Here is a 23705-nt window from a genome sequence, read left to right on the forward strand (position 1 = left end):
ATAAATACTCTAGAATTTGTATTTCTTTCCATCTTTTCCCAAAGGGTATATCTTACAGTTTTCTTTTTTCCTTTATACTTACGTAGTCCCTATTAATTTTTTATTGTAATAAAAATGGGATCATGACTTTTATCATATCCAAACTTTTATATTTGTCGTTTAGAAAAAGAACCACTCTTCTTTTTTAAGTTAAAGTTAAATTTAAAATCATTTAAATTAAATGATAATAGAGAGTGTCTCTTTTCTAAGATTGTGATAGATCGCATTAAATGGCCTTAATTTTTCATCCCTTCCTATTAGCCATACCCAGTCACCTCTTACAGGGAGCCAAGCCCAGAGGCATGTAAATTACTTGCACAGTTGAGCTTAACCTCTCTCTCTCTTTATATTCAACTGTCATGGAAGCAGAGGCCTGGTATAAGAAGAGGATGAGCACATGGGGAGCAGTGATGAGACCAGGCTCAGTCAATCAACAGCCAGATGACCCCCCAGGTATTTGAGTAAACACAGCCAAGATTATGAAAGCCACGTAAGCCAAATTCCAGCTGATCCCAGAAACGTGAAATATAAGTTCATAGTTATATGCCAGTGATATTTTGTGATTGTTATACACTATTATTGTGGCAAGTGCATAACCAGTTCAAAGACCATCTTTTCCTTTCTGGGATAACTTTTGAAACCAAGCACAGAAAGTTTAGTTTAATGGCACGAATGCATCCACTATGCATGATAGCCACTGTTTAAATTAATAATGAGACTGAAGACAGAAGAGAAATTAGCATATTTATATGAGCTCATCAACAAAAAATTATAGAATGCATGAAGAACTCCAGTGCCAGGAAAGAGAATCCACAGATAGAATGAATGGGAGAAACTTGAAATATATACTACAATCTAAGAGAAGTCTAAGGTAAGTACTTTGAAATGTTCAAACAGATAAGGAAATGATAAAATACATAAATCAGAAACAGAGATTATAGGGCCTAGAAAGGCAGGCTTGAAAAGGAGATTCTGAGATTCTTTTCCTTTTATTTATTTATTTTTTTCTAGAACAAGCCTCTTGAATTCTTTAGGTATTTAACTTGTATGAAAATGTATAGCAGCTCACAACACTTGAAAGACGTACCTTCTAAAATACGTGAATCTATATTTCTCCATATATATGTGTTTACAAAATTTACCTTTATCATAATTGCATAGTAAAAATAAATAAATGCCCTGTTAGTTTCATTTTATAAGTTCAAGTTCAGGTTGAGATAAGAATACACAAATGCTGAACTTCTACCCTAAGAATGTTGAACTTCAACTTTCAAAAAAACAGACCCATAGGTGTTTAATAAATGTTTTTTAAATTTGTTTGTCATAGTAAATATAATTTGTTTCAGTAGCATAGCAACACATACATATACATAAATATGATTTGGGTTTAAATCACTTCTTGTTACTAATTTGCATAAATTATAAGCCAAAATTCTTTGAATTTATAATTCATTTATTTTGAGACTATGTGTGATGTGTATATAAGTTTATGACTGTTAGGTCTCCTTAGTGGCTTGTTTCTTTTACAAATATGTAATGAACTTCTTAGTGCCCATCAATATTCACCTAAAATTCTACTCTCTTGGTTATTAAGAGTTATTAAGGGTTCTATGAATATCTACATTCACCTACGATGTGGATACCCATAAGATCTTTTATCCAACACACAGAGAATATGCATTCTTCCCAAGCACATGAAACATTAAAAGAAAAAAAAGACTACAATGTCTGAATAAATGCCAAAGAAATTATAGCCCCACATTCTCTGGCCACAATGCAACATAATTAAAAGCCAATGCTTAAAAAAATTGTTTACCATGGGATAATAACAGAACACGAGTCATCCTTAACTCATGGAAATAGCAAAAACATCTCTTATACTTACATGTTCAACTGGCCAGTGAACATCTCTATTCAGTGGGCTAATAAATCATGTGTATCACTCAGGAAAGTACAGTCACTCCGATCCAGAACAAGGAATTTATTATAGAGACGGACCTTGCACAGTTGTGGGAGCTGGGGAATAAATCTGTGGAAGCTGTGCAGCTAGTGGTTGACCTGAATCAGAAGAAAAGCCAGATATTATAATAAGGAGCTGAGATAAACTGAAATGCATGAGAACAAACTAGAAGCCTCCTCAGTTCAGTGACCTTCTGAAAGCAATGGTTCCTTCCATCATGGAGCCACACCCGTTTCCGACCCCGACTCAAAGAAACTGCAGAAAGAGATCCTTCTCCTAAACTCTTCATCCAACCCGCCAGCGATTCCCATTGGAACTTTTCATCAATCCCGTCACCATGTCCGTTGTCTGAGCCACAGTAATCATGCACCCAATGTGACTGTCACAGTCACCTAGCCGGCTGTCCTGTATCCAGGTCACAACGTTACAGTGTGTCCTCTACACCGCAGCCAAATCATCATTATAAGACATGTGTTAAAGCATGTCACTCTTCAGTTTCAATCCTTCAGTGGTTTCCCATCAGTTTTTAAACCCTACATGATTTGCCATGAGTTACCTCTCTTATCTCTTACCTCTCTCTCCTAGCCACACACCCCAGACTCCTTTTCCCCTGAGAGCATTTGCAGTCACGATTTCCTCTGCTTGAAATGCTCTTCTTCTGCACGTCTGCAAGATTCCTTTCCTGGCTTTATTTACGTCTCTCTCTCTATTGTCACCTTCTCACAAAGATATCTCCTTGCCAATCCTTCTGAAATATGGCCCCCAGTCCCTCCCTACATCCTATTTTTGCTTCATGTTTTTTCATACTACTTATCCCTATGGACATTGTCTTGTACAGTTGACCCTTGAACAATACCAGGCTTGGGGTCCTGACTCCCCACGCAGTCGAACATCTATATATAACTTTTGATGCCCCCAAAACTTCACTACTAATAGCCCTCTACAGACCAAAAACCTTACCAATAATATAAACAGTCAATTAACACATATTTTGTATATGTATTACATACTCTATTCTCACAATAAACTAGAGACAGGAACATGTTTTTAAGAAAATCCTAAGAAAAAATACATGTATAGTACCATACGGCATTAGGATCGGGACCTGCATTGGGCTCCTTGCTCAGCAGGGAGTCTACTTCTCCCTCTGCCTGCCACTCCCCTTGCTTGTGCTCACTCTCTCTCTCTGACAAATAAAAAAAATAAAATATTTAAAAAAAAAAAGACTGACCTTTATTCTCCTCTCATTGCCTGGATATATCATCAGAAATGATTCTGTAAGCAAGTGTATTAATCTTTTTTAACATTGTATCTACAGATCTCAGTACTGTAAATGGTAGAAACTACTTGTAGAGTGTGGGGGGAGTAACAATGTCTTATTTTCTTCAGCTTCTAATTGCAGTTGGTTAACATACAGTGTTACATCAGCTTCAGATGTGCAATGTAACAATTCAACACTTCCATTTCGATACCCAGTGTTCATCACAAGTGCACTCCTTCACCTCCATAATCTATTTAACCCACCCTCCAACCCTCTCCCCTCTGGTAACCATCAGTTTGTTTTCCATAATTAAGAGTCTGCTTCTTGAGTTAAGATGGTGGAGGAACAGGGGACCCTGATTTCCTCTGATCCCTAGAATTCAGCAAGATAATGATCAAATCATTCTGAACACCTGTGAAATCAATCAGAGATCTGAGTAAAGAAATGCTGCAATTCTACAAATAGAAAGCCACCACTTTTTGGAAGGTAGATGGTGCAGAGACATGAGTCGGGGTGATCTATCAGAGGATATGGCAGAGGGAGGGCACCTGCTTAAGGAGTCACTGCCAAGTATTATAAGCAGCCCCAAATCAGAACTTTTAGAAGCCTGCCACGGTAGAGGATGTCCCTGGCTTAAAGGTGTTCAGGTGGTGAAGCAGGCCAGAATCCCAGGTGGGACAGTGTAGTCTCAGGATCCCTGGGGCCTGAGTGTGGTAGGGTTCCTGGGCATCGGAGCGGGGAAGCTGTCTGTAGCCAGGTTACGCACCCACTTTTTGCTCGATGTTTCCATAAACTGATAACGGCTGTATGATCACGCAACTACTTTCCTGACAGGGGCCAGACAAAAGACAGGGTGGGGAGACCTCCCTCCCTCGCTGGGGAGGAGTAGTGTGGGTGCAGACCTCAGGAGTCTGTAAAGTCTTGAGACTCAAAACTGGGTCCCATGCCTGGGATGAAAACTCTCAATCATGGGCTGAATGAACACAGAGTTCTAATGGTAAATAAAGGGACAAGAGAGGTTGACTGCTTTTCTGTCAGAGATCACTGAAGAATGGGGGATGCGAGCTTTCAGCTCCGGGGCTAGAGGTCTGGGTGCCGCCATATTTATCCCTCCTCTTGGTGCTGAAAGCATTGAGGGAGCAAAACAGCACCACAGAGTGCAATCCAGAACAACTGAAACGAGCCTGGCAGGGAGGCACCGGGCCAAGGATGTCTGGTGGACCAGGCCTGCCCCTCCAGTCTCCACACCCTCACCACGGGGCAGGAACTGCGTGGGGCTCTGTGTGGAGCTCCGTCTCCTGCTTTTGGGGGACAGGCAGAGCAGGGCTATTACTGAGATACAGTAAAAAATGGAAGCTCTAGCAGAAAGGATAAATGAGGCAGAAGAGAGAGTCAGTGATGTAAAAGATAAAAGGATGGAAAAGAAGGAAGCCAGGAAAAAGAAAGACAGCTACTGGATCACCAAGGGAGACTTGAGAAATCAGCTGTGCCAGAAAGCGAAATAATACCCTGGTAACAGAAGGGAAGAAGGGTTATTTGAACAAGTTATAGCTGAGAACTTCCCTAATCTTCATAAATGACTTGAAACTCTGTGTCGAAAACCCAAAAGACTCCAGTAAAAAAAATCGCTAGAACTGATACAGGAATTCAGTGAAGGCGCAGGATATAAAATCAATGCACAGAAGTCAGTTGCATTTCTGTACAATAACAATGAGGCAGAAAAAAAGAAAAATCAAGTAATTGATCCCGTTTACAATTGCACCAAAAACCATAAGATACCTAGAAATAAACCTAACCAAAGTAAAGGTTCTGTACTCTGAAAACTATAGAACACTTATGAAAGAAGTGGAAGAAGACACAAGAAATGGAAAAACACTCAATGCTCATGGATTGGAAGAACAAATATTGGTAAAATGTCCATGCTACCCAAAGCAATTTACACACTCAAAGCATTCCCTGTCAGAGTACTATCAGCATTCTTCACAGAGCTGGAACAAATAATCCTACTATTTGTATGGAACCAAAGAACACCCAGAATAGCACACCAAATTCAACAACGCATTAAAAGGATCATACACCATCATCAAATGGGATTCATCCAGGGAGGCAAGGATAGTTTAATATCTGCAAACAAATGTGATATACCACATCAACAAAATGGAGGAAAAAAAATCACATGATTATCATAATAGAGTCAGGAAAAGGTATTTGACAATAAAAATTCTGAACAAAGTCTGTATAGAGGAAATGTACTTCAATGTAACAAAGGCCATATATGACATAGCCACAGCTGACATCATAATCAACACAAAAAGCTAAAAGGTTTCCTCTTAGATCAGGAAGAAGACAAGGATGGCCACTCTCCCCACTTTTAGTCAACATAGTATTGGAAGTCCTCACCACAGCAATTAGGCAAGAAAAACAAATAAAAACATCCAAACTGGAAAGGAAGAAATAAAACTGTCACTATTTACAGATAACATGATATTATATATAGAAAACCCTAAAGCTTTCACCAAAGAGCTATTAGAACAAATGAACTCAGTAATGTTGCAGGTTACAAAATTAATATGCAGAAATATGTTGCATTTCTGTACACAAATAACAAATTATCAAAAAAGAAATTAAGAAAAAATTTCATTTACAATTGCATGAAACAGAATGAAATACTTAGGAACAATTTTTTAAGATTTTATTATTTATTTATTTACTTACTTACTTATTTGACAGAGATAGAGAGCATGAGTGGGGGAAGGAGCACAGGGAGAGGGACAAGAAGACTCTGTGCTGACCATGGAGTCAGACATGGAGTTTGATCTTGGGGGTTTGATCTCATGACCTTAAGAATATGCCCTGAGCTGAAACCAAGAATATGCCCTGAGCTGAAACCAGATGCTCAACCAACTGAGCCTCCCAGGTGCCCTAACCTAGGAGTAAGTTTAACAAATGAAGTGAAAGATCTGTATGCTGAAAATTATGAGACGTTGCTAAAAGAAACTGAAGATGACACAAATAAATGAAAAGACATGCCACACTCACAAGATGGAAGAATTAGTATTATTTCAATGCCCACACTGCTCAAAGCAATCTACAGATTTAATGCAATCCCTACCAAAATACCAATAGTATTTTTCACAGAACGGGAACAAATAATCCTAACATTTGTATGGAACTGCCAGAGACCCAGAACAGCAAAGAAATCTTGAGAAAGAACAAAGTAGCAGGTATCATGCTATAGTAATCAATACAGTACGTTGCTTGCACAAAAACAGACACACAGATCAGTAGAACAGAACAGGGAGTCTAGAAATAAACCCATGCTTACATGGCCAATCTGTAATAAAGGAGGCAAGAACATACACTGTGGAAAAGACAGTATCTTTTTTTTTTTTAAAGGTTTTATTTATTTATTTGAGAGAGATCACAAGCAGGCAGAGAGGCAGGCAGAGAGAGAGGAGGAAGCAGGCTCCCTGCTGAGCAGAGAGCCCGATGCGGGGCTCCATCCCAGGACTCCGAGTTCATGACCTGAGCCGAAGGCAGCGGCCTAACCCGCTGAGCCACCCAGGCGCCCCAAGACAGTATCTTTTAAAAGCAGTTTGGGAGGGGCACCTGGGGGGCTCTGCCGGTTAAGCAACTGCCTTTGGCTCAGGTCATGATCTCAGGGTCCTGGAATTGAGTCCCACTTCAGACTCTCTGCTCAGAGGATCCTGCTTTTCCCTCTCCCTCTGCCTGCTGTTCTGCCTGCTTGTCCTTTCTCTCTCTCTGTGTCCAATAAATAAAATCTAAAAAAATAAAAATAAATAAAAAGCAGTCTGGGAAAACTGGGCAGCTACATACAAAAGAATAAAAGTGGACTACATTCTTATACCATATTCAAAAATAAACTCAAAGAGGATTAAAAACTTAAATGTAGACCTGAAACCATAAAAATCCTAAAAGAAAAACCAGGCAGTAAGCTCTTTATCACTCAATATTTTTTTGATGTCTCTTCAGGCAAGGGCAAAAAAACTCCAAAGTAAACAAATGGGCCTGCCTCAGACTAAAGTTTTGACACAGTGAAGGAAACCACCGATAAACAAATGGGCCTGCCTCAGACTAAAGTTTTGGCACAGTGAAGGAAACCACCCATAAAACATAACCTACCAAATGGGAGAAGATACTTGCAAATCATATACCCGATAAAGGGTTGATATCCAAAATATATAAAGAACTCATAAAACATAATAACAAAAAGCAAATAACCCCATTTTTTAAAAATCGGCAGAGGTCCTGAATAGACATTTTTTCAAAGAAGACACACTGATGGTCAACATACATATGAAAGATGTTCAGCATCACTAGTCATCAGTGAGATGGGAGTCCAAATGATCAGGAGATAGCCACCCACAGCTGTTAGGATGGCTATTATAAAAAAGACAAGAAATAACAAGTGTTGGTGAGGGCATGCACTATTGGTTGGAAGGTAAATTCATGCAGAAGATTCAGAGAATATATATATATGGAATATTACTCATCCCTTAAAAAGAATGAAATCTAGCCATTTTCAAGAACATGGATGGACCTAGAGGGTATTATGTTAAGTGAAATAGGTCAGAGAAAGACAAATACCATTTAATTTCATTTATATATGAAATCTAAAAACAAGACAAAACAAAACATAAACAGCCTTATAGATATATAGATACAGAGAACTAACAGGTGGTTGCCAGAGGGGAGGCAGATAGAAGAGGGCCAAAATAGGTGTAGGGGATTAAGAGGCACTAAGTTCTAGATAAAAATAAATAAGTCATGAGGATGTAATGTACAACACAGGGAATATAGTGAATAATATTGTAATAACTTTGTATAGTGATAGATGGCAACTAGACCTATGATGCTGATCATTTCATAATGTATAAAAACATACTTAACTATCCTGTACACCTGAAACTAATACAATATTGTGTGTCTATTTTAATTCAATTAAAAACAGACCAGATGAGAGAGGGAGAAGGTATGTGGGAAATCTCTGTACCTTTCAGGTAGTTTTGCTGTGATCCTAAAATTTCTCTAAAATAAAAAATAAAGTCCATTTTAAATTTTTTTTATTTTTTTAATTATTTTGTTCTTATATACTTATTTGACAGACAGAGATCACAAGTAGGCAGAGAGACAGGAGGAAGCAGGCTCCCCGCCCAGCAGAGAGCCCGATGCTGGGGGGGACTCGATTCCAGGACCCTGAGATCATGACCTGAGCCCAAAGCAGAGGCTTTAACCCACTGAGCCACCCAGACGTCCCTAAAGTCCATTTAAAACAAACAAACAAAATAACCCCCTAATATTTAGAAAAAAAAAATACCAGACGAGAGCACCATGTTAAATACAGAGAAGACAACAGACGTATAATAATGCGTATTGCATAGGGCTAGAGTAAGGGGTTAATAATATTTACTCAACTTCTGCTTCCAGATTTCCTCCCAGTGTGTGAAGGAACGAGGTGCCCTGGTCAACTCCCCGTGCTGTACAGCAGCCCTGCTCAGTCTCATAACAACCCGCCCCCCCCGCCAAGCCCCACGCCCAAGGTAAAGCGCCAGCTGGCAACACTTATGCCTTTCACTGACGGAGGGACCAAGTTTTGGAGCACTCAGATGTTCAACAGGTGTGCAACTGGGGCCGGGCGCCCTGGCTTCGGAAGGGTAGTGCTGCTTTTCTTCTCCCCCAGGCCGGAGCGGCCCCCCAGGCTGCACTCTCTCCCTCTCGGCTGCAGAGGGAGCGCGTGAGATACCCTGCGCTCCCGACTCCGAGCGGGCAGGCGAGGGGCGGGGCTAGGGGCAGGGCGAGGGGCGGGGCAGGACGTGGGCAGGACGCCGGGAGTCCGCCCGCCGCAGTTAAAGCGCGCTGACGCGGGGGAGAGCGGTTTCGTGGAGGCTCTTGGGTCCGCGTGAGGCGGCTGCAGGTGGGACCGTTACCCGCGGGCAGCCGGGAGCGAGCGGGGCGGCCGGAAAGGAAGCGTGCCGGTCCACCATGATCCCCCTGGAGAAGCCCGGCAGCCGCGGCTCCCCCTCGGCCGCCGCCTCCGGGTCGGGCCGGGCTGGCGGGAGTCTGGGTGCGCTGCGCCGGCCGCCGCCCCCACCTCAGGCCCGCGGGCTGCTGACGGAGATCCGCACCGCCGTGCGCACCGAGCCCTTCCAGGACGGCTACAGCCTGAGCCCGGGCCGGGAGCTGGGCAGGTGAGGCGGGCGGGGCCCGGCGGCCGATAAGTGCCAGAAGCCGGCGGGCGGGTGCCGTGGGGGTGGCGGGCCCGGGGCCGATAGCGCGCGCCGTGACTTGGCACAAACTTGGGTGCGGGCGGCGGGCAGCGGGCGGGGCGGTCGAGTCGCAGCAGCCAGCCCTCCGCGCGCCACGGCTTGTCCCCGCAGCCGGCGAGGCGCTCCCCGGCGCGCGGCTCTCACCCGGCAGCGGGTGTGACCGAGTCCCCCGACGGCGGGGACCCGGGCCGTCAGCCCCGTCTCTGCGCAGGCCCTTCCGGCGTCTGAGGCGTTTTCCATGCTGGGCGGCGAGGGGGGCGTGGGAGCTGCGTGCATTTCCCGGGGAGCCGCAGCTGCGGAGTCGGCGCTGGCTTCGCCCTTCAGCTCGCGCGTGTGTGCTCGGTCCCCTCCGTGGCCGTGCGAAGGCGAAGCGGGGCGGGACGGCTTCCGCTGCCCCCGCGCCGGGCGGCCGTCTCCGCCTCGCGCCGACTTCGTTTTCGGTTTCTTGGTTTCGTGCGACTTTAGTTGTGAAGTATTTGGGTCTCTGTGGCCCAGGTCACATCGGTTTTACTCCCAGGCTCTTGGCCCTCGCCTCGCGCTTTCCCCTCTGCTCCAGCCGGCCCTTGTCCTCTCCTCCCGCCGCCGCTCTTCGTTCGGCTCTTCGTGAAAACTGTGAAAGGCGAAGGCTTGCTTGGAGACCTTACACTGTGCGTGTTGATGAGGGGTGAGGGCCAGGGGTCTGGGGACCGACTCCCCTTTTCCTTACGAACAGTTGGGAGAAGTCCGAGGCGTCGGTGTTGGAGTCAGACTTGAGCGCGTTCAGCCTGGCCGGCCCGCTCCGTGTGCATTCGAGTGGATCACTTCGACTCCTGCTTTCTCACCCATAAAATCAGTATCATGACCGTGCCCGCCTCCCTCGCGGGGGTGCTGTGCGGGTGACAGGCCTGTAAAGCACATGCTGCAGGTCCTGGCACAGAGACTCCCTAAACGTCCGCCGTTGCTGCAGACGTCTGTCGGGCTTGCCAGACAGCGCCACGGTGGGATGGGGCAAGGGCCTGACGGTGGTGACTGCCCTCATCTGGGGTCTTGGGAAAGGAAGGTCTTGTAACATTGCTCACAAGCAGTATTTAAAAAGCTCAATTTTGCATATATTAAGCTGGCTTTTATAAATAGGGGTTGGGGGTTTTTTGGTTTATGTTTTTGAGGGGAATCTACCTTAAACATGTCATCCTTATTCCAACTGGTCATAAAAGGAAGAATACCTTTCAGAGCAAGATACACTTCGCTATGGTGCCCACTATTTTTTTTTTTAAGATTTTATTTATTATTTGACAGAGATCACAAGTAGGCAGAGAAGCAGGCGGGGGGAGGGGAAAGCAGGCTCCCCGCTGAGCAGAGAGCCCGATGTGGTGCTCGATCCCAGGACCCTGAGACCATGACCTAAGCCGAAGGCAGAGCCACCTAGGCGCCCCATGGTGCGCACTAATTAACTGGATCTGTACACACTTTTATGTGACAATTAGTTATACCAGAGAAGGCCTAGAGAGCTACTGACTCAGCTAGGTAATCTAACTCATCCAAATTCCAGACATTGTGAAGTAGCCCTGGTCTCCTGAGAAGGGAAAACTAAGACTTTCTATTATTTGGTTGTCTGGCTTCCTTCCACAGAAGGAAAACTGGCATTACAAAGCTGAAATATCTTTAGGTGGCAAGCACTGTCTTGTAGAGTTTATAATAATGACTTAATCTGAAAAAATTGATTTGCACCCTACCAGGTGTTGATACTAATTCCTCCAGGAATGTTCTTTTCAGTTCTTATTTTTGTCTGTATTGTAAAATTCACTTGCCTACAGGTATTTATCTTTTGCAAGTATATTACATATATTTATATGCTCACATAAGTTTGTTTACAAAAGTTACAACTCCTGAAGCAGCAGAACAGTGCAATTAGATAGCTACTTGATATAAGAACCTAAAACAGAAAAACCAAATTAATGTATTTGTTTCTTTTTGGTTCCTTTATTTTCTTTTTTCTTTTTGTCACGGAGAGGTTTAATGCAGTGGTCTTTGGAGTCAGTCCGTGGTCTTTGGAGTCAGACAGGCTGTGGTTGAATCTTAGCTCTTTACTTACCACTTATATGAACTCGAGTAACTTAACCATTTATTGCCTCACAGTTGTAGAGAGAATTAAATAGAACACATCTATAGCATTAAGGCTGTGCCTTTCTTAAGGGGAACACTCAATAAATGTAATTCATTGTGTAACAATAAGTGTTCTTTTACATGTAACCAGAAAGCAAAAATAAGAAAACCTGCACAATTTTATGCTTCTGTCTGTGGTGAAAGTAGTGAAATCTCATTGCAAAACAGACAGGAACTGTTTAGAACTCTCAGGTAGCAGAAGTTCTGTTTTCTGTTATTAGCAGTCTCTGTTTAAGATTTATAAATTTTGCCTGTATATTATGGTTCTGACATAATTATTTACTCATAATCTTTTCTGTAATAAGAAAGGTGTCTTTTTTTTCCAGCTATGAACTGTGGTTGCATTTCTGGTATAACTAATTGATCTCATTCTGATACAGAATTCACAAAATTATCTGTTATATTTTAATGATGTAGTAGGAAAAAGAGAAGATCTGTTTGCTACATTCTATGGCCTTTCATTTAGTCAAAAATATTGAAGAGATGAGAAGAGATAAATGTTCAAAGAAACTGAGTTCTTTAAGAAGTTACCATTTTTTATCTTACACAAAATTAAAGCTTTCAGTGAAATGGTTGAAGAGAATTTTTGAAGTGGTCAATTTTGGTTCTATAGTAATGAGAGGATGTGATTTTGATTATTTTTAAGAAATGTCAGGTCATATTCTTTGATGTTTCCAACAGAGTCCATAGCAACCTAAATGTGGGTAAATATAGGATGTAAAATTTTGTTTCTTGAAGCTTGACTTCTTATTCGTAAAGCTTGTTACCTTTCTTTCAGTCAGGAAATGTGCCAGTGTAAACCACATAAATGATTATAGGTACAGGAGACATGACCTTGAGTTCTGAGAATTTTTTCATAATATTGATTCCCCTTGAGCTTGAAAGTACAGGAACAAAAATATGTTTCTAGAAATTTAAAATAGTACAAATTTCACATTGAGTGATTTGCCTTACATGTGTTTTCATTATTTAGTCCTCAACTTTAACACTTTTTATGCATTGATAAATTTTATCTTAAGAAAAAAAGGATTTTAAAGCCAAAAGAATATCTTTTGTTTATTAAATTATTACATACTGATAGTTGAATTTCCTATGAGAAAAAATATGAATTCTCTGCTGAATGAGTATTTCATAAATACTTTATGGTTGTACAGGTACTTTCAGTTGTATTATCTTACTTAATTCTCCCATGCACGTTTGGGAAGTCATTTTCTTTCTTTCTTTCTTTTTTTTTTTGAAGATTTTACTTATGTATTGAGAGAGAGAGAGAGAGCTCAAGCAGGGGGAACTGCAGAGGGAGAGGGAGAAGCAGGCTCGCTGCTGATCAGGGAGCCGGATATGAGGTTCTATCCCAGGAACCTGGAATCCCGACCCGAGCCTAAGGCAGATGCTTAACTGACTGAGCCACCCAGGCACCCCCGGAAAGTCCCATTTTAAATGAGAAAACCAAGGCAGAGATTGATGGAGTCTTATGAAAGACTGCTGAGCTGGGACTCTTTGAAATCCCTTCTGTTATAGAAGTCAGATATTTCTCAAAGAATAATCTGCAGCCTGTCTTGTAGCTGAAGCAGTTTCTCATAGTTTTTATGAGAGGACATGAATTCCATGTTGGGACGAACTCCATGAAGCTTCTGTGTCATATAGTTTCCTCCTCAGTTGGTCTTTGTGGTAGATAGGGATGTTGTGTATCTTTCTCTTCAGAGCAGTTGAGAGTAACTAGAATAAGAAAGGATTATTATCAGAAAATAAGAGAATGTTCAAGCTGAAGGAGGGCGGGTATATTTCAGGAACTGTGTGTTCTTTACCTGGATTCATGGCTGTAGATAATGGCTTCAGGCTTTTGTACCTTATAACTACTTGAGTATGTGTCATAAATTATAATTTGTAATTTCTTTAGAAATTAAGACCTTTCTGGGGCATGTGACTGGCTCAGTCAGTTGAGCTGTTGATTCTTGATTTCTGCCCAGGTCATGATCTCAGGGTCCTGAGATCCAGCCCTACATAGGGCTGCACACTCACTGGAGAGTCTGCTTGAGGATTCTCTCTTCCTCTGCCCACCTTCCCTGCCCCCCTACCCCCATCTCTCTCTCTCTCTCTCTGTCTCGCAAATAAATAAATAAATCTTTAAAAAGAAATTAAGACCCTTGGTAAGTAATATTGTCCATGCAGAAGTTGCCTTGTTTTAGGATGGATATTATTTAAGATTTCTTGGCCACTAGTGATTAGTTTGAAGAGTATTTACCAATAGTTGTGTGTAATTTGGTATTTTTGGAAGGATTAAAAAAATTGGCTATGTTTGTGGTTCAGCAGCAGGGTTACTTAGCAAGTTCTAAGGCAGATACTTCATTGAGTCAGCTGTTCTAATTTTGAAAAGTTGGGACTTACAATGTTAAAATCTTAACTTAAAATGTACATAAACTTGGTGTGCCTGGGTGGCTCAGTTGGTTAACTGTCTGCCTTCAGTCCAGATCATGATCCCAGGGTTCTGGGATGGAGACTACATCACGCTCTCCACTCAGCAGGGAGTCTTCATTACCTTCTCCCTCAGCCCCTCCCCCCACACAGGCTCTCAAAATAAATAAAATCTTTTAAAAAAATAAAATATAGTCACTTCTTAGACTTTTGGCTAAGATCAAGTGTAAAAAAATACATTAACGTAAGGATTGAAGAATTTCAGCCTCTCCATAAAGCTATATGTAACAAAATTTTATAAAATCAGATTATTGAACCAAGTGCATTAGAAAGCTAAGTAGCTATTGTCATTGATTCACCTATTCAGGTAAAGAAGAAGGAACTATATTTATTGAGGGAAATTTTACATCCAGTAGAGAGTTCAAGTTAGCCATCTTCAAAATTTCTCTGTTCTAGGATTCTTCTTTACAAATTACTATCATTATTGATCTGAAGTTTGTACCCCAAACACTAAAAATAGTTACTGATTACTGATCATTTGTTGAATGCTATACACTGTAGAGATGTAATTTTGTTTAGTCTTTACTATCTTGCAAGGTTAAGTGCTATCAACCTAATCTTACAGATGAGGAATTCAGGCTCAGAAATAGTTGAGTAAATTGCCCAAGATTATGTAGTTACAAGCCAGAATGGAAAATAGTTGGTCTTTTAAAGCCCTGCCTGTTCTTGTCACTCATGCTGATAGCTGACCTGAAGGACTCACTGACTTTTACACTTAGGATCCATAGATATTTTGGGTTCTGCTTGTTTCCTTTCAGAGGTAAAGAAGACAGGTAGAATCTGTTCTAGATCTTTCTGGAGTGGAACTTCTTACATTTACTAGCACTCCAGTGCTATTAAGTAAATGTTCTATATTAAGCACATAAGGCACTTTGCTAGCATCTGGCAATTCTCAAATGTAACAAATCAGTCACTATTCCCTTTATCAACAAGAAGACATGTCACCTGGGAAAATTATATGGGGAAAATAACATATGAGCTCAGCCTTAATGAATGGATGGAATTCTAATAGTAGTGATGAAAGATACTCCTCCAACCATTGGCAATAAAATAAATAAGCACAGTGGCAGAAAAATTCAGTGAAAGAGGGAATAGCAAGTAGTCTGATGTGGTTAAAATATTAAACTTCATAAGATTAAGTTGCCAGAGAACTTTTATTTAATAAAAAACAGGAATAGTTGTGTATATTCAGGGTGCTTATCTGATACCCTATTTGAGCACCTGCCATGTGCAGGGCACTATGGAGACACAAAGATGAATGATAAGTGAGGTCTAACTAGGGACCTCCTAGCCTAGCTCGGGAAACAGGCATAGTGCAATGGTACTATGTCAGACCAATTTAAATAACATGTGCGAACCCATCTAATCGGTCTGTCAATTGATGGTACCACGTTTATCCAGTGCTCAGGTAAAAATCTTCCAGATTTTTGTGGAACAAAAAAGTGCTTCCACTTTTCCCTTTTCCCCTCAGCTCTGCCTGCAGTTCCATCTGCCAAGGAATGCTTATGAATTTTGACCCTCTTTTAAATGCATCGTCTTTTCCTAGCCTCTATGCTGCTGTTTTACTGGACACCTACTACCTTAAATTATTTTATTGGTTTCCCTAGTTTCTAGTTAACATTTTGCAATAAACTGTTAATAACACTATCAGAATTATCTTTAAAAAATTTATTTTAAAAATTCTAACAAGTACCCATTTTTACCTTGAGAGAAGCCAAACTCCTTAGCACTTCTTAAAGATGTGCACCACACCTTCCTAAGTTAGGCCTCAGCAATGCCAAGATGACAAAACCAAGGAGGCTTAGACTGGTGGATCTAACTCGATGCCCTTCCTCTAATTATTTGTTGATGCATCTTTACTTTCCCACCTCTCTGCAATGTATTATCATTCAGTGGTTCTGAAATATATTGATTTTTTTATATTCCCCCCCATCAAAAACTATTTAATACAAACCTGAGTTGTCAGTTTGGTGTCTAATCGTGAACCACAGATTTTTGTGAAATGCATGGAGAACTCAGTAAATTGTGATAACTGTGTGGTCCAGGAAGAATTTTGGCTAAATCAATAAAGAAAGCAGATGTGAAACAAACATCTTATGCCATTTGAACCTCATCAGCTTCAAGTCTGTATATTAACTGTGGCCACTAGTGTCCGGAGAACACTTTATCTTTCTGCCCAAGTAACCTGAAATTCAGGATTTAGATACAATCATGGTTTTTACCATGAAGCTGTGGTAAAACGTGCATATTTCAATCCTTGAGGGGTGTAACATTTAAACACTGTGATGATATAATTCTTAATGTGTTCACTAGGACTCCACACCTTGAATGCTGAATCTCCCATTTCTGGGTACTATGTTGCTCTACAGAAAGAACAGTCTCAGAAATCTTTTTATCTCCTTTGTACTCTTCCTTGAGTAGTTTCAAGGGTTCCCCTCCCATTGCACCAGTCATCTAGAGGTGAAGGCAGTACAGGTTTCCTCAAAACCCTCATGATCTGCTGTTCTTGCTGTCAGTTTTAGTATCAGAATGATGGACGAGTTTCTTCAGTGTGGGTTAATGCTGGGCTTGGCTGACAGTTGCTGGCCGCCTATTTTTGTAAGGCTCCTGAGCTATATAGAATGACTTTTACATTTTTAAATAGTTGAAAAAAATCAGTAATATTTGATAACATGGGAATTATATGAAATTCACATTTCAAAGTCCATAAAGTGTTTTTGTTTTGTTCTGTTTTAACCCAGAGCAACCCATTCATTTACCTTTTGCCTGTGCTTTCATTTTACAATAGCAGACTTGCATAATGGCAACAGAGACCAGCAAGAACGAAAATATTTGCTATCTGCCCCTTTAGAGAAAAATGTGCTGACTTCCAATATAGTGCATGACACAGTGGAAAGAAAAGAATAAACCTAAAACTGTGAAGAGTGCTTCCACAAAAACAAAGGCGGTGTCCAGACTAGTCACTGGTGGGGGTGGAGAGCCACAGGAACTGTGCTGGTGACCCTAAGAAGTGGTTGTGTGGCTCCAGATGTCGAATTGAGTATGGGTCCCTTTCCTGTATTTGCCTCTGGTTCTGGAATTTAGCAATAACTTTTCTGTAAAAGAGCTCCCAGAGTTTGTAGGTTTGCAGTGTGTCTGAATCCCTTTCCCTTTTGAGTCATTTTTCTTCCCATCTATTCAAAAATACACATTCAGGCTAGATATGAAGTTGTATTTTACTTAATGCAGAGTACTGTATTGCCTGGAATGTTGTGTGTGAACAGTGAACATTTGTGTATTTGATGGAAGAGTATGTTCAAAGCAGTTCGGCAGTCATTTCTAAATTACCAGGAACATACTTCCTGTCAATTATATATGTTGGCCTGTTTTTTATAAATGAAACTTTCTCTCTTTTTCTCTTTTGAAACTTCTGACATAGTAATAATTTGATTCTTCTTATTTTTTTCTTAAAGATTTTATTTATTTGAGAGAGAGAGAGAGCACAAGTGAGGGGCAGAGGGAGAGGGAGAAGCAGACCCCCCACTGAGCAGGGAGCCTAGTGTGGGACTTGATCCCAGGACCCTGAGACCATGACCTGAGCTGAAGGCAGATGCTTAACCAACTGAGCCACCAAGACGCTCCTGATTCTTTTAATATCTATGACTTTTTTTCTCAAAAGAACTCAAAAGTCATCAGGAATCTTTTAAAACTTGATAGAGATGTTAGTCTAATGATTTTGTGGAGTAAAATAAAAAGCATTAGTCTGTGATGAATAGGTTTATGATTTAATCCCTCTAAGCATCTATAGACGTCTTTCACATTTTTGTGAACAAAAAGAATTTTGATCTGAACGAGGGTGCTGTTAGGTAGATTGTTACTTATGTGAGCAATTACGTTCACAGTTATATGTAAGGATATATCCTTTAACATTTTTATTAGTGGAGGTTATAAAAGTATAAAGGGCATGAAAAATATATTTGTGGTTAACAGCAGCTAGGAAGGAAGAATTAGTACGCAAAATTACATCAATAGACTAGAATTCTGGGTCAAAACCTAGAATAATGAGAAAGTCTTCAGAACCTTTATAGGGATAAGGAATGATTGAAAATTGGAAAAAGAAGGGGCGCGTGAGAGCTCAGGTTGTAATCCCAGGGTCCTGGGATGGAGCTCTCTGCTCAGCGGGGAGCCAGCTTCTCCTGCTCCCTCTGCTCCTGCCCCACCCCACTTGTACTCTTTCTCTCTCCATCTCTCTCAAATAAATAAAATCTTAAAAAAAAAAATGGGAAAAGGGAGTGCAGTTAACAGATCCCAGCTTCCATCAATACCCAATAGATTTGCATTTGGAAGAGAAAGGTCTTTCTGTACCGCTCAGCAAAAAGCCCAGTCTCAACAGCCCTTCACTTAGGCTTGTGACGAAAATCTTTTTAAAATAATATGCACCCAAGAGTGGAAGAAACAACCTCACAGTTTGAAAGAAGACACTGATACTGGCAGTAGGTTAAAAAAAAGAAAAAAAAAAAACCCAGAAACAAAAACTGATTCCTAACTGCCTTCCAACTTAAAGATTGGGTATTTTGGGTGATGACTATCACAAATTATTGATTTGTTTGATTAATAACTTTTTATTTAGCACTTACTTTGTGACAAATCCCTTGTTGAGCTATTGCTATGTATTATATGGTTGAATTCTTATACAACCCTGTCAAGTGGATTCTGGTGTGTCCTCTTTTACAGATAAGGAAGATGAGATTTAAAAAGGTTTAATGAATTGCCCAAGTGGGCTGCAGAGCTGTTTCTGGGATTCAAACCCACTTCTAATTCCAGAATTCATAGCCTTAATTTGCTTAGTTTGTTACACTCACTCCCCTGTGACTTCCTTATTAGTTTAATAACAGATGATAGTGTATTATGTCAAAATGATACTTGTTGTATCTCTCTTTATAGGAAAACGAGACAGTTCCAGCTGATGCTGTAGTTGAAATATATAAATGAGATCCCTAACTTTTGTAGTTTTGAAAGGCAATATAGTATTAGTCAATTCAGTTCTTTTAGGAATTCTGATAACCAGTTTCTCTTAACAAGCCTAATACCTTTTTTCAAGATTCAAATCATTCTTATGTATAAATGTAAAAAAATAAATTGCATAACTGCAAAAAATATTGACATTAATATACGGTTATTCTCTATTCAGAAGTAATTTTGCAGGTTTACCAGTTACATTTTATTTGATTAGAGCTGTACCTATTAAATTCCTAAGTGGTAGTCCTGCATTTGTGATTGAATATGGTCTGAATTTGATTATCCACTGATGAATATTTGGAAATTTTATGAAAGTTTACCATCTCTAGAATGTTGTCAAGTTTAACAGGGAATGTTTTTGTTTAATTCTAGGGGGAAATTTGCAGTGGTGAGGAAATGCATAAAGAAAGATTCTGGAAAAGAATTTGCAGCAAAGTTCATGAGAAAAAGAAGAAAAGGTCAAGATTGTCGGTTGGAAATAATTCATGAGATTGCTGTTCTTGAACTAGCACAGGACAATCCTTGGGTCATTAATTTACATGAAGTCTATGAAACACCATCAGAAATGATCTTAGTTCTCGAATAGTAAGTATTATTTTCCTTAGAGTTTGTTAGACAGTCCATACTTCATAGGATGCTAATCATCTATGATATGTATTGTAGCCTAGCTCTGGAAATCTGAAGATTTTCCAGAACTTTTTCATGTGTTTCTCTTGTTAATTTGGAAAATACCAAATTAATAAGAATGCATGTATATTAGATTTTTTATTTTCATTCTTTAATGAAATTCTTCTGATAGTAAAGTTCTCTTGTGTTCTTACTAGAGGCATTCTTCAGAAACTAAGTGATAACAAGGTAATATTAAAATAAGAGACATTTCACAGTCTCTTACATGTTCATATAGTCTGAGTTAATATTCTCCTTCCTTTCAGAAACAATTGTTTGATTCATACCATGTTTTCATTTGAGTAAGTAGGAACTGTATAGGAAACAGCTTCGGAAAATGGACAGTTTTTTCTTCTTAAGAAATCCATTTTCCCTCTCTGCTTCTCCTACTAAAGGAAATGATTGATAGATTTGAATACATATAAAAGTCTTAACTACATCAAGAAATACAAAATGAAAAGACAAGCTCAGGGAGAATAGTTTTATCTGTTCATCCAAAATGCTTAAAATTTATTTACTCTGTAACTAGATATTACAAATTATACAAAAACGTGAACCTCCCAGTTTAAAAGCAATGGACAAAGGATATGTTAAAATTTCAACCAAGTAAAATTGAAAATCTGATCAGCTTTATTAAGCGATTCTAGCAAGTGGAGGGCAGCTTCAAGGAGTTGTACAAAGTGGACAGGTTTTCTAGGAAGGAGCGTGTGGCAAGAAGTTATTAGCAAAAGAGGGGAAAAAAGGATTGTTTCAGGCAACATCACCTTCCCTTAAGGGGAGGACAGGGGGTCTTATTAGGTGGATTACCTCATCTTCTTTTGGGCGGATGGATAGGGCCCATGTGAGATTCCTTGCTGATGTTGGTCAGAAACTTTCTGACTGACTGGTTAAGACTTATACTTCTAGGGGCACCTGGGTGGCTCCATGGGTTAAGCCTCTGCCTTCAGGTCAGGTCATGATCTCAAGGTCCTGGGATCGGGCCTTGCATCGGGCTCTCTGCTCGGTGGGGAGCCTGCTTTCCCCTCTCTCTCTCACTGCCTTACTCTCTGCTTACTTGTGATCGCTGTCAAATAAATAAATAAAAAATCTTAAAAAAAAAAAAAAAACCCAAAAACGACTTATACTTCTAGGGGAGGTTGAAACGGTAATTAGGTTAGATATGAAGCCCCAGTTTGGTGATTTGTTGATTTGGTGACACCAGGTTGGGCCTATGCTTTTCTTTTTAACAGATATTAAGGGAAATTCCACATAGATGTACATATATGTAAATGGCCTATATGTATATGAAAAATATTGATTCTTAGGATTTTTATAATGTAAATTTAAAAATATTTCCCCTTACAAGAGTGGCAGAGATCATTAAAAAAAGTGATGTTCGTGGGTTGAACCATCTGATTTATGCTACAGGTGGGAATATTAATTGGTGCAACTTTTCTAGAGGACAGACTGGAGTTGTGTATCAAAAACTGAAAACAACGACGATGATGAACAGTCTTTAATCCAGCAATTTCACTTACATATTTTTCCACAAGGAAATAATGAGGTAGTTGAGCAAAGATGTGTTAGAAAATATTCAGTGAAGGTTTTTTAATGTAACAAAAAAGAAATAACCTAATTGTTTAATAGAAAGGGCTCAGTTGGTTAAATAAGTGATAATGTCACAAAGTGAATTACTGTGCAATCATTTAAAAAGCTAAGGTGGATATAAATGTTTCAACATAGATTTTTAAAAAAATATTGTTTAAAAAAGTTACAAATGTGTAGTATTCTTAAAAATTTGAAAGTTTGTAGAAAGCAAATTCTAGATGGCTAAAATAGTGGCTTCCTCTTGATAATGTAATTCAAGAGCATTGTGTTCATAAATTTTAATTCAATAATTTCACTTATAGGAATCCCTTCTAGAGAAATTATAAAATGTGTTTCACATAGGGTATTTTTAATAAAAATTAAAAATGACGGGATGGTTAACAAATGTAGTATATGTGGATCATATCTGAATAAAGTTTTCTAACTTAAAAAAAAGTTGGTCTAGGAATCTCATATATAAATCCCCTGCCTACCTAGATTTTGGTTTCCAGTTTGTTTTGGAGAGGATCAAGGCATGACTGGAATTTGATCTAGAAAAGACTGTGAAATGCTACTCTCTGACCAGATCTCATTCCTCTCCTGTTCCCACCAAACCTGCTCTTCTGCGTTTAATACTGAGCTCTTCCCAGGTCTCCCGATCTTTCTGCTGGCTCCAAACTCCCTTCCTTCCTGTGATTCCCTTTTCTTCCATGGCTAGTTCCGCTAGTCTCTTGCCAGCACCTCACGTTATTTCCTTCTTTCTCCCAGTCTCAGATGAGCTTTCGCTGTCCTTGGGTAGTTCTTTACCTAATCTCTCGTTCTTTTAATGTGCCCCCCCCCCCGCCCCTGCCAGGATCTCAGGATCTACTCAAAACCTTTAACACACTCACTACATCACCTGCTTCCCATCTTTTCTAAGACACCTAGCCCTTTGTCCCCTTCCTGGAGAGAATAAAGGCTGGCAGGCACTCTCCCGAAGCATCCGTCACCCCTTCACTTCTATCTGAAGTTTCCACAGCTTAACTCTGAGGCTAAGACCTTAATTTGTGTTTTTTAACTCTCTTCTTTTCTAGGGCCGTAGTTTTGTTTTAAGGTGAGTTCACTGACCTCTCTCAGCTTTTCAGCCCCTCTTCCAAGGCGGTGCTCTGCCCTTGTCTTCCAGTGTGGCTGTCTCTCTTATCCTAAAATTCCTTTTCCTCAGTTTTGACTGTCTTTAAACCATAGTCCTGGCTTGCTTTGTCCTTTCCTGCTGTACTCTGTAAAGGAGCAGGCTGCATTTACAGCTTTCCTCACCTCGTCCGTGTCGCTCTCCGCCAATCCTCGCATGTGCCGCGGGCCAGTGCGCCATGACTCTCCTCTGCCGCACCTGCTCTTCCCAAACCGTTTGCCAAAATCTGTCTCCTCTTTTCAGCGCTCACTCCACTTCTTACTCTCTGTAAACCCTTTGTTGTATTATACCTTCTTTCTTGAAATGTCTTCTTCTTTCTTCGCTTTCAGGGTCTCTCTCTTTTTTTTTTTCTTTTTTCTTTTAAATCTGTCACAGCCTTTCACCCTGCTTCTGCCGTGTGAATACAAGTGCTCCCCAGAGTTCGTTAGTGGTGTTCTTGTCGTGCATTTATATTCTGTGCCTTTACTCTGACTGATAACAACCTGTGTGGCTTCAGCTATTACTTATAGTGATTATTTCCAAATCTTTGTCTCCAGCCCTGGGCCTTCTAAGTTCCAACTGCGTCTCTCTGTATCCAGCCACACATTGTTATCAATTCAGGATATGAATATGTGGGCTCCCCTGCATTGCCCTGATAATGCCTGTTTTTCTTCTGTTCCCCATTTCCATTGTTATTCCCCATTTATTTCATAGCTCAGGACTGAAACCTTGACTCTCCTCCTTTCCCTTATCTCCTTTAAAAGCTTGTAAATAATAAATTACCAAGTTTTTCACTTAAACCTCATCCCTGCGTTCCTTTTTCTTGGTACCTGCTGTTTCTCCTCTCTGTTGGATCTCTGATGGACTCTGAGTAGCTTCTTGGCTGATCACTCTGGCTTCAATTCTAGGATGTTCCACAGGCTTCTGGTAGGTAACTAAGACATAGATGTGGTAATATCATTCCCTTGCTTAGAAATCTTCGGTGGCTTCTGTTGATTTAGTGATTATGGTTTCAGGACCACACATCAATATGATCTGTCTAAAAATATTTGTATTCTACTTTTTGTGTGAAGAGAAAGTCTTAGAAATATGCTTTTGGATATTGAGGTATCAAAATTCTCAGCTACATCAGTAGATTGTTTTGAGGGAAACAGGCAGGTTTATGAT

The 23705-nt window shown here is 40.4% G+C and overlaps 1 protein-coding gene across 1 annotated transcript in view; it reads left to right on the forward strand.

Moving 5' to 3' along the window:
• Nucleotides 1-9165: 9165 nt before the first annotated feature.
• STK17A (serine/threonine kinase 17a) overlaps nt 9166-23705 on the forward strand; it is a 41112-nt gene continuing 26572 nt past the window's right edge. Inside the window, exons 1-2 of the mRNA XM_044245673.1 lie at nt 9166-9469; nt 19532-19744. Coding sequence (XP_044101608.1) covers nt 9264-9469; nt 19532-19744 — 419 coding nt within the window. The 5' untranslated portion in view covers nt 9166-9263. The remainder of the gene's footprint in view (nt 9470-19531; nt 19745-23705) is intronic.

The sequence above is a fragment of the Neovison vison genome, chromosome 4, assembly GCF_020171115.1.
Source record: "Neovison vison isolate M4711 chromosome 4, ASM_NN_V1, whole genome shotgun sequence".
NCBI classification, from domain to species: domain Eukaryota; kingdom Metazoa; phylum Chordata; class Mammalia; order Carnivora; family Mustelidae; genus Neogale; species Neogale vison.